At 47.5% G+C, this 12,069-nt stretch overlaps 1 protein-coding gene across 1 annotated transcript in view; it reads right to left on the minus strand.

Annotated features, from left to right (window-relative positions):
* The window catches only part of LOC142301440 (uncharacterized), a 177,228-nt gene that overhangs the window by 124,101 nt on the left and 41,058 nt on the right, over window positions 1-12,069 (minus strand). Inside the window, exons 3-4 of the mRNA XM_075342446.1 lie at window positions 2,265-2,368; window positions 667-1,229 (exon numbers count right to left, since the gene is read on the minus strand). Of these exons, the coding sequence (XP_075198561.1) occupies window positions 667-1,229; window positions 2,265-2,368 (667 nt within the window). The remainder of the gene's footprint in view (window positions 1-666; window positions 1,230-2,264; window positions 2,369-12,069) is intronic.

Consider the following 12,069-nt stretch of genomic DNA (forward strand, 5'->3'; position numbering starts at 1 on the left):
AGAGAAAAAAAATCAGCTCACCAGTCCTGCAGTAGTTTCTCAGTCACATTCCCTGTGTTCCACGCTCGGATAGTTGACGGCAACCATAAATATAAGATAAATAGGCGAATTGTTTCAGTGAAAGGATCCACATATAGGGATGTATAAAAAATAACTTATTTTTGTTCATTTAAAAAAGATTGATAAAAATTTATCTTAAAAATTTATCTGGCAATAAGTTTATGTGCAGTCTTATGAAAATTAAAGATAACGCGTTTCGGCAACTGCGCCTTCCTCACGATCCTGAGATTGTGAGGAAGGTGTAATTGTCGAAACGCGTTATCTTTCATTTTCATAAATCTGCACATAAACGCACTGCCAGATAAATTTTTATCAATCTTTTTTAAATGAACCAAAACAAAAGTTATTTTTTATACATCCCTATATGTGGATCCTTTCACTGGAACAATTCATCTATTTATCCTATACTTTATACTTTACGTCATTTTGTGAAGTCATATTCCCTTTAACATTACAATTGTCTATCCTCTGCTGATAATAGCTGAAACCACCCAAACCCTTGTGACTACTGAGACACTGAGGAGAAAGAGGATTTCTCGCATCAGACAGGTCCCTACCTATGATGATCCCAAGCAAAGGGAACTGTACTGACATAAAAGGACCTACATTTGTTTCCTGCAGGCTTAGTATGGCTAAAGTCTTGTCCGGCTTTATCCTTGGTGCCCTCCATCAGTGTGGTGTTGGCTTTATTTTTATTACTCTTGATATTATCTCCACTCTCCACATTGCCAGGTGTCTTGTGGTCATTTTCCTCTGCACCGAATTGTGAGATCATGTCTGCAGCCTTCTTGGAAGCCAGTGGTTGGCATGGCTTTTTGGGGTACACTGCTCCTTCAATCAGCTCCAGCCAGCTGTAGTTCAGCACATTCACTACCCCTTGTGGGAAGACAATCTCATACTGAGAGAAGAAATGCAACAGCTTCCCAAGCTCATAAAGCAAGGTTGGAGCAATATATTTATAGTCCTCAAATGGGTTCATGAATGGGTCCTCATCGTAGATGCCCTGGTTTAGCTTCTGGTTATGGAATTCTTCACCATTCTTCACGAAGCTAGGCGCACCAATCTCAGGCAGCACCGCATACTTTTCTTTATGAAGCTTGTCTTCTTTTGAAGATGCTTCTGCCTTCTTTTCAGCTTGAGAAGTAACCCCTTTTTTATTTTTGTTCAGGCTTATGTAAAAAAAACAGAATATTTAACAGTTATACTTTCCAGTAAAGATATTATATAGATATTACAGAAAATGTATATGATCACAAAGAAAAAATACTCAATTAATTTCAAGAAAAAATGTATATTTGGAATGGTGCAGGAAGGGTTAATGCTGCGCTGCCATGAATGGAAGGAAACTCCAGGAAAAATATATAGTGATTTTATTTAACAATGCGTTTCGGAGAGTTCTTTCTCCTTCATCAGGTTAAAATCACATTCACACATACAGTATGTGATTTTGACCTGATGAAGGAAAAAGATGTCCCCGAAACGCATTGTTAAATAAAATCACCATTAATTTTTCCTGGAGTTTCTTTCCATTCATGGCAGTGTGGCATTAACCCTTCCTGAACCATTTCAAATCTACCTACACATGGGGCTGCAGGAGCAGTGTTATATCCAAGTAAGTGGTTGTGACTGTCACACTCCACCAAGGTGAGCCTCTATCAGTGCTTTCCTATTCATTCATCAGCCGGGTAATACTTTATTTGCGCTGCTCTGTCTTCCAGCTTTCATTAAAAAATTGTACATTCTACAGAAAAATAAATACGTGCCTCACTTGCATTGAGCAGCACTAGGCACTTGAGAGTGCAATAGAACGATAAGAACATTAGAAAGGTTGTCCCCTTTCATAAAATCCCAATCCGCAGGCCCACTTTCTAAAAAGTACAAAAACGGTGCATTACTCACCTTGCCCAGGTCCCGAGCTGAGTCTCTGCCGCTGTCTGTGTTACTGGCTGCAACACTGAGCTCACTGGCTCTGAGGGGATCGTTCCGCCTACATGAGCAAAGAAGCTGAGCACAGTTATTGGCTGCCGTGCTGTCAACGTGATTTCAGCTCTGCAGCCAATACCAGAAAGAAGGAACAATGGTGGAGACTCAACACTGGACCTTGGGATGGTGGACACATCCCAGTTTTCTTTTTTTTTAATAAAACTGCATCTGGGCAAATGGGGAACAGGATTTTCTGAAAGTTGAAAGGCCTTCAAACGTACCTGTTAATGAAGCTTGCAAGACGTGGATTGATATTCATGTACTTCATATCCGAGGGTAATTCCTCAGGCACCTTCTTAGTTCTTTTAATAGATTTTGTTTTCAGCTGAAATATAGTAATAAATAATGCAACATCATTAAAGAAGTTGTCCAGTTACCAAAACTGATTTTTTTTTTCTGATAAATCTTGCTAATATGTGCCCCTCAACACATCTATTATGTTTTTTCAGCAAAATTAGGTTTTATTGTGCACTAGCAGCACACGGTCATTGCTGGCTCCAGCTCTGATGGGGTTAATCTCTCCTCTGACTTCCTGTGTTCAGTTCCTACAAGTCCCAGAATTCTTTGTGGCTCTAGGGCGGTGTCTAGCTTATCTAACACACCCATTGTGTCTAATACACCCACTCTGCTCCCACCCAAACCCTCCTCCCTGCCTCTTCCCTGTGTGGATGAGATAAATCACACAGAGACATCCGAAGCTGCCAGCTCTGCACACAACCAGGGGAAGAAAGTGTGTGTGAGTGTGTGTGTGTGTGTTTGTGAGTGTTTGTGTGTGTGTGTGTTTTTGTGAGTGTTTGTGTGTGTTTGTGAGTGTTTGTGTGTGAGTGTGTGTGTGTTTTTGTGAGTGTTTGTGCATGAGTGTGTGTGTGAGTGTGAGTGTGTGTGTGAGTGTGTACAGAAATTATGATTATTAGCCGGCGCAACATGTGAAAAAAATAATTGGGGAAAAAAAGTGAGGGGGTGATGAGATTGCTTTTTTCCCTCTTGCCTAGTCTGTGTGTCGTCCGTATCATCCGCAAACCGCATATGACCGGATCCTGTGGATTAAATGTGCAGCGCATGCAACCGTTATTTTACCGGATCCTTCTGCAGCGGGACACAGAATTTATCGGCCGGCGCTGGAGTCAGCTGACTCCTGATCTCACAGCCCGCACACGCTGCGATGGCTGCAGGTGGGCTCATTCACACGGCCGTTCCGTTTGTCCTGGTCAGTTCCTGTTTTTTTGCGGCCCCACAGACAGGAGCATCTTTTCAATGTCTTTTGTGTAGGATCGGATGGCACGCGGTAGCACTTCCATGTGCATCCGATCCTACAAAAAAAAACACATCGGATGCCGTATGTCCGCTCCGTTATTATGGAACATGTCCTATTCTGTTCCGTAATAACGAACCGTGACTCAATACAAGTCAATGGGTCCGCAAAATTCCCGGAAGCAACACGGAAGCACTTCCATGTGACTTCCGTTGGGTGCCCGTGCAGTCAGTGTCCCGCTCCAGCCCCAGCCCCGCGGATGCCCGCTCAGCAGTGTCAGCAGCGGCCCGCACTGCAGTGTCAGCAGCCGCGGGGATGACAAGCACTACCGTCAGGAGGTTAGTAAGTTCATTACATACGGTGATGAAGTCCTGCCCTCCTGACATCAGCGGTCGTCACTGCCTTCTATGCCCGCCGCTTGTCACATCACCTCTTGCTGTCGACCCGAGACTGTGACTAGTGGTGACGTCACGGGCCGCTCGCGATACTTGGTTTGTGAAGGCGGCGGTCATTGAACTCGGTGACAGCGCTGCTGTCAGGAGTTCAGCGATCATCGCAGGTAATATACCTCGCTAACCTCCTGATAGCAGCACTCGTCATGCCCTGCAGTGACCTGGGCTGACCTATTGATGTTAGCTCAGGTCACTGCACGGCTCTCCCAGCAAATAGGGAACATTATGTTCTTCATTGACTGGGACATTGACTATGGTATGGATCATCGAGGGACCCCCTTGGATTACACCAGACCTGGATTTGTTTTTCTTTCTAATAAATTGGTGAAAGAGGGAATGTGTTGGGGAGTGTTTTTTCAAATAAAAATGTGTTTGTTGTCTATTTTTTTTTTTTATTACTGCCTGGGTTGGTGATGTCGGGTATCTGATACACGCCTGACATCACTAACTCAAGGGCTTGATGCCAGGTGACATTACACATCTGGTATTAACCCCATATATTACCCCGTTTGCCACCGCACCAGGGCAACGGGATGAGCTGGCGCGAAGCACCAGGACTGGCACATCTAATGGATGCGCTACTTCTGGGGCGGCTGCAGCCTGCTATTTTTAGGCTGGGGAGTGTCCAATAACGGTGAACCTCTCTAGTCTGAGAATACCAGACCACAGCTGTCCGCTTTACCTTGGCTGGTGATCAAATTTCGGGGGACCCCATGTTTTTTGTTTTAAATTATTTAGTTAATTTAAAATAACAGTGTGGGGGGGCCTCTGTTTGGATTACCAGCCAAGGTGAAGCTGCCAGCTGTGGTTTGCAGGCTGCAGCCGTTTGCTTTACCCTAGCTGGCTACAAAAGATAGGGGGACCGCATGTCATTTTTTTTTTATTTATTTATTTTTTGGCTAAATACAAGACTAAGCACCTTAGTGCCACATGACAGTCACAAAAGGGTGCCAGCTTAGAATATGCAGGGGGGTAGGACATTATATATGTCTTTCTTATCTACAGTTAGGTCCAGAAATATTTGGACAGTGACACAAGTTTTGTTATTTTAGCTGTTTACAAAAACATGTTCAGAAATACAATTATATATATAATATGGGCTGAAAGTGCACACTCCCAGCTGCAATATGAGAGTTTACACATCCAAATCGGAGAAAGGGTTTAGGAATCATAGCTCTGTAATGCATAGCCTCCTCTTTTTCAAGGGACCAAAAGTAATTGGACAAGGGACTCTAAGGGCTGCAATTAACTCTGAAGGCATCTCCCTCGTTAACCTGTAATCAATGAAGTAGTTAAAAGGTCTGGGGTTGATTACAGGTGTGTGGTTTTGCATTTGGAAGCTGTTGCTGTGACCAGACAACATGCGGTCTAAGGAACTCTCAATTGAGGTGAAGCAGAACATCCTGAGGCTGAAAAAAAAAGAAAAAATACATCAGAGAGATAGCAGACATGCTTGGAGTAGCAAAATCAACAGTCGGGTACATTCTGAGAAAAAAGGAATTGACTGGTGGGCTTGGGAACTCAAAAAGGCCTGGGCGTCCACGGATGACAACAGTGGTGGATGATCGCCGCATACTTTCTTTGGTGAAGAAGAACCCGTTCACAACATCAACTGAAGTCCAGAACACTCTCAGTGAAGTAGGTGAATCTTTCCCTAAGTCAACAGTAAAGAGAAGACTCCATGAAAGTAAATACAAAGGGTTCACATCTAGATGCAAACCATTCATCAATTCCAAAAATAGACAGGCCAGAGTTAAATTTGCTGAAAAACACCTCATGAAGCCAGCTCAGTTCTGGAAAAGTATTCTATGGACAGATGAGACAAAGATCAATCTGTACCAGAATGATGGGAAGAAAAAAGTTTGGAGAAGAAAGGGAACGGCACATGATCCAAGGCACACCACATCCTCTGTAAAACATGGTGGAGGCAACGTGATGGCATGGGCATGCATGGCTTTCAATGGCACTGGGTCACTTGTGTTTATTGATGACATAACAGCAGACAAGAATAGCCGGATGAATTCTGAAGTGTACCGGGATATACTTTCAGCCCAGATTCAGCCAAATGCCGCAAAGTTGATCGGACGGCGCTTCATAGTACAGATGGACAATGACCCCAAGCATACAGCCAAAGCTACCCAGGAGTTCATGAGTGCAAAAAAGTGGAACATTCTGCAATGGCCAAGTCAATCACCAGATCTTAACCCAATTGAGCATGCATTTCACTTGCTCAAATCCAGACTTAAGACGGAAAGACCCACAAACAAGCAAGACCTGAAGGCTGCGGCTGTAAAGGCCTGGCAAAGCATTAAGAAGGAGGAAACCCAGCGTTTGGTGATGTCCATGGGTTCCAGACTTAAGGCAGTGATTGCCTCCAAAGGATTCGCAACAAAATATTGAAAATAAAAATATTTTGTTTGGGTTTGGTTTATTTGTCCAATTACTTTTGACCTCCTAAAATGTGGAGTGTTTGTAAAGAAATGTGTACAATTCCTACAATTTCTATCAGATATTTTTGTTCAAACCTTCAAATTAAACGTTACAATCTGCACTTGAATTCTGTTGTAGAGGTTTCATTTCAAATCCAATGTGGTGGCATGCAGAGCCCAACTCGTGAAAATTGTGTCACTGTCCAAATATTTCTGGACCTAACTGTATCTATCTATCTATCCATCTATCTATCTATCCAGCCCTCTATTCATTCATTCATTCATTCATTCATTCATCCCTCTATCCTTCTCTCTCTATATCTATCTATCCATCTCTTTATCTACTCATCTATTTATCTTTCTTGCTGCTTCCGTTTTTTGCGGTCCGCAAAAAAACCCGGAAGGTACGCGGATGTCACACGGATGCCACTAGGATGCATCCGTGAAACAAAAGGACCGTTTTTTGTGGCCCGCAAAAACGGAACGGTCATGTGAATGTAGCCTTAACAGCAGTCGCTGCCTGCTGCCGATCACATGTGACCGTGTGCGGGCTGTGTGTGCGGGCTGTGTGTACAGGAGTTCAGCTGAGTTCAGATCAGCTGACTCAAGTGTTGGCCAATCAGGCTGGGGCCACATGGGGATTACTGCGATCCCCTCGCATTACACTCGGCTCACGCTCAGTACAGCAGAGCTGAGTGTCATGCGTGTGTCCCTGCGACTGAGGTCCGACTGTGCGAGCAGACCTCAGCTGCGGGGGGCGGTCCGCCACTCGAGGGGTGGGCCAGCACTGAGGAGTGGTGGGAGGGATTTCTCTCCATCTCTCCTCCGTAGTGCACCGATGTACCGCAACTGCAGTGCGATTTTTCTCTCACCACATACACTTGAATGGGTTAAAGAGAGAGTCTTGCATTACAGTTGTAGCATGCTGCGATTGTTTTCTCGGTCCAATTAGGGCGGAGAAAATAATCGCTCATGTGCGCTGACACACAGGCTAATATTGGTCCGAGTGGAATGTGATGTTTGATCGCACTCCACTCGCACTGTTTTTCTCGCCGTGTGGCTTAGACCTTACTTGTTCTATGTCCCCCTGCATCCATCGCAGCGTGTGCAGGCTGGAGTTCAGCTGAGTTCAGATCAGATGACTCCAGTGCTGGACTGAACTCCGCTGACCTCACAGCCCGTACACGCTGCAATGGATGCAGGGGGACACAGAACAAGTAATCGGCCGACACTGGAGTCTTCTGATTACTTGGGATGAATTGAGCAGTAAAATGCTCTGGTGCTCGATGGGCGAAGCCCATGTCGATTTTTTTTTTTAAAAATTCACTAAAAAAAACAAAAACAAACAAAAAAATCACATTGTTTGTGGGCTCCCGCTGCATTTTCTATTGCTAAGGGTAACCCAAGCAGCTACTGGCTGCTAACCCCCGCTGCTTGGTGTTACTTTCACTGGCAATAGCAATCCAGGGAAGCATTTTTTTTTTTTATAAAGGTTTTTGCCTGAAAACGTTTTTAAAAAAATGACGTGGGCTTCACCATATTTTTGTATGCTAGTCAGATACAGCAGGCAGCTATGGGCTGCTCCCAACCCCCAGCTGCCTATTTGTACCCGGCTGGAAACCAAAAATATAGAGAAGCCCTTTCTTTTTTATTTCATGAATTTCATGAAATAATTAAGAAAAAAAATGACATGGGCTTCGCCAAATTTTTGAGTCCAGCCAGGTACAACTAGGCAGCTGGGGATTGGAATCCGCAGTGAAGGGTGCCCAAACTTTCTGGGCCCCCCGCTGCGAATTGCAGTCCACAGCCGCCCCAGAAAATGGCGCTTTCATAGAAGCGCCATCTTCTAGCGCTGTATCCAACTCTTCCAGTGGCCCTGGTGGCAGGTGGCACGCTGGGTAATAAGGGGTTAATTCCAGCTATCTTTTACCAGCTGGTATAAAGCCCGAGATTCTTAATGTCAGGCCAAGTTTGACCTGGCCATTAAGAATCTCCAATAAAGGGTTTAAAAAAAAAAAAAAAAAAAGACCACACAGAGAAAAATACTTTATTAGAAATAAATACACAGACACAGTAGGGACTCCATGTTTATTACTCCCTCTCACCCCTCCACGATGGAGAGATTTCTGTACTGACCATGCCAGGAGAGAGCGAGGGAAAAGAGAGAGAGCGAGGGGGGAGGAAAAGAAAGCGAGGGGGGGGGGAAGAGAGCGAGGGGGGGGAGGAAAAGAGAGCGAGGGGGGGGAGGAAAAGAGAGCGAGGGGGGGAGGAAAAGAGAGCGAGGGGGGGAGGAAAAGAGAGCGCGGGGGGGAGGAAAAGAGAGCGCGGGGGGGAGGAAAAGAGAGCGCGGGGGGGAGGAAAAGAGAGCGCGGGGGGGAGGAAAAGAGCGTGAGGGGAGGAAAAGAGAGCGCGGGGGGAGGAAAAGAGAGCGTGGGGGGGAGGAAAAGAGAGCGAGGGGGGGAGGAAAAGAGAGCGCAGGGGGGAGGGAAAGAGAGCGCAGGGGGGGAGGAAAAGAGAGCGCGGGGGGGAGGAAAAGAGAGCGCGGGGGGAGGAAAAGAGAGCGAGGGGGGAGGAAAAGAGAGCGAGGGGGGGAAGAGAGCGAGGGAAAAGAGAGGGGGGCAGAGAAGAGGGGGAAGAGGGGAGGGGGAGAAGAGTGGGGGGAGAGAAGAGAGTGGGGAAAGAACGGGGGGGCAGAGGTGCTCTGTCACCAACTGTCTCCACTCTGTGACTTGTGGTGCAGGTGACAGAGTGCAGACAGTTGGTCCCATGCAGCAGGACAGGTGACAGAGCACAGCGGTGACATGCCTGTCAGTGTCTTTCTGCTGGGAGGAGCTGATGATCACACTGCCCGACACCGGCCGCTCTCCTGACATCGCAGCAGAGCGGGCGTGTGGACAGTGTGATCACATACTTACGTGCAGGAGGGGATTCAGCTGAAGAACTCCCCCCCCTGTACTGCCCACTGGCGCCCCGTGCCTCACCATCTGCAGGACGCCGGCTCCACACTGACGTCCTCCGGATCCTCCCCTCGATACTAGGCTGTGATGTGCGGTAGTTACCGCCCACAGCCCTGTCACTCAATCTGAGTGGTGCCAGCCTCCTCTGACGTACCCGTCTTGTTTGAGAGCCCGGAAATGCCGGGACGTCAGAGGATGCTGGCGGCCACAGCTCCAGGGGGTCATGTGACCGGCACTGAGCGTGCCGGATAGCGCCGCTCAGTGCCAGAACTGGAAACAGAAGACAATGGAGAAAACGCCTAGAAAGGTAAGTAGATCTCCTACAGAAAATAAAAAAAATGGGTGAACCACCCCTTTAAAGGGTACGGAGATAATTGGGGGCAACTTTTTTGTATTTATTTAAATGCATGCAATTTGGGGTTAAAGTTATTTTTCAAAAAAAAAAATAAATATATATATATACCGTATATATATATATATATATATATATATATATATATATATATATATATATTGTGAGGTAGCGTCGTCGGCTGCGCTGCAGAAGACACGGGATCCAGGCACCAAGGTTCACAGCACACGGTTTATTCCAAAGAAAAAGTCCATAATATTACATATGTGCCTTTCCGGCAGAGAACTCAGGGAGATGTGATCACTCCCTCACACCCGGCACCCCTGCCCTTGTTCCTGAATCTATTTATCCCTCCCTTCAGCCTGTAGGGAAAACAGCATTAACCCTATAGTGGATTATCATAGAGTGAGCACAACCGGGGCGAGACATACCGGCCGTCATAGATAACCCCGGTCACAGTCTCACATACCCCCCCCCTCAGTTCAAGCGTGCGGGGTTGAACTCCTGCCATCAAACACGGGCCGCGGGACAAGGCATCGGCGTTGCCCTGCAACCTACCGGCCCGGTGTTCAACCGTAAACCGGAAGTTCTGCAGAGAAAGGAACCACCGGGTAACCCGGGCATTCCGTTCCTTGGCGGACCTCATCCAGACCAGTGGAGAGTGATCCGTCACCAAGCGAAACTGACGTCCCAGCAGGTAATAGCGTAGGGACTCCAAGGCCCACTTGATCGCCAGGCACTCCTTCTCCACTACGCTATAATTCCGCTCGGGAGGGGTGAGCTTCCTACTCAAGAAGGTGACGGGGTGTTCCTCCCCCTGAACCACCTGAGACAGCACTGCCCCCAGGCCGACCTCCGAGGCGTCAGTCTGTACTATGAACTCTTTCCGGAAATCAGGGTTTACAAGAACGGGCTGTCCGCACAGGACCCCCTTCAGGGCCCGGAAGGAGTCCTCGGCCTGCGGAGTCCAGTGCACCATGACGGACTTCTTGCCTTTGAGAAGGTCCGTCAAGGGGGCTGATAGTCCCGCAAAATCTTTTACAAACCTCCTGTAGTACCCCACGATACCCAGGAAGGCCCTAACCTGCTTCGTGGTCAGGGGTCTAGGCCACTTCTGGATCGCCTCAACTTTGTTAATTTGGGGCTTAATCACTCCTTGGCCTATTACGTAGCCCAAGTAGCGGGCTTCCGTGAGTCCCAACGCACATTTCTTGGGATTGGCTGTCAATCCGGCTGTTCGAAGCGCGTCCACCACCGCTTGTACCTGTTCCAAGTGGGTCTGCCAATCGGAGCTGTAAATAATGATGTCATCAAGGTACGCTGATGCATACGCCTGGTGGGGTTCCAGCACTAAGTCCATCAACCTCTGGAACGTGGCCGGAGCGCCATGTAACCCAAAAGGCAAGACAACATAGTGGAAGAGACCCTCCGGCGTAACAAAAGCGGTTTTCTCCTTGGCGGACTCCGTCAGTGGCACCTGCCAGTACCCCTTGGTCAGGTCGAGCGTGGTAAAATATCGCGCCTGTCCCAGCCTATCAATCAGCTCATCCACCCGGGGCATGGGGTAGAGATCAAACTTGGATATTTCGTTCAATCTCCTAAAGTCATTGCAGAACCTTAAGGAGCCATCGGGTTTTGGTATTAGGACAATCGGACTAGCCCATTCACTCCGGGATTTTTCGATGACCCCCAGGCGTAACATTGACTTTACTTCCTCTGATATGGCTTGTCGTCGAGCCTCCGGTACCCGGTATGACTTCAGGCGTACCTTCAGGTGGGGCTCGGTGACAATATCATGTCGTATCAGACTGGTCCTACCGGGCAGCTCGGAGAAGACATCGGGGTTCTGCTGAACCAACCGTCTGGCCTCTCGCCTCTGTGTCTTGGTGAGGGCTTCTCCAATCCTTACTTCCGGTTCGTCCTCTCCGGAGGTCGCTGGAGCCGGATGTGAACGACCCGAAGAGGAGGGAGGTGGGGAAAAAACAGCCATCAGGTATTCCCGTTCCTGCCAAGGTTTTAATAGGTTGACATGGTATATTTGTTCAGGTTTCCGCCTACCGGGCTGCAACACTTTATAGTTAACCACCCCGACTCTTTCCTTTATCTCGTAGGGGCCTTGCCACTGAGCCAGGAATTTACTCTCTGCCGTGGGAATCAATACCAACACCCGATCCCCGGGATTAAAGGTCCGCACGGTGGCTTGTCTATTGTAACGGCTGCTTTGCGCGGCCTGAGCCTCCTGTAAATGCTCCTTCACAATTGGCATGACCGCGCTTATGCGGTTCTGCATACCCAAAATGTGTTCAATCACACTTTTATGGGGGGTGGGCTCCTGCTCCCAGGTTTCTTTTGCCAGGTCCAACAATCCCCGGGGATGTCGCCCGTATAACAATTCAAAAGGCGAAAACCCCGTGGATGCCTGTGGCACCTCTCGTATGGCAAACATCAAATAGGGAAGCATCATATCCCAGTCTTTCCCGTCTTTGGAAATCACCCTTTTGAGCATGGTTTTCAGGGTTTTATTGAATCGTTCCACTAAACCATCCGTCTGAGGATGATACACAGACGTACGCAACTGCTTGAT

This window comes from Anomaloglossus baeobatrachus, chromosome 4, assembly GCF_048569485.1.
Source record: "Anomaloglossus baeobatrachus isolate aAnoBae1 chromosome 4, aAnoBae1.hap1, whole genome shotgun sequence".
In the NCBI taxonomy this organism is placed as follows: Eukaryota; Metazoa; Chordata; class Amphibia; order Anura; family Aromobatidae; genus Anomaloglossus; species Anomaloglossus baeobatrachus.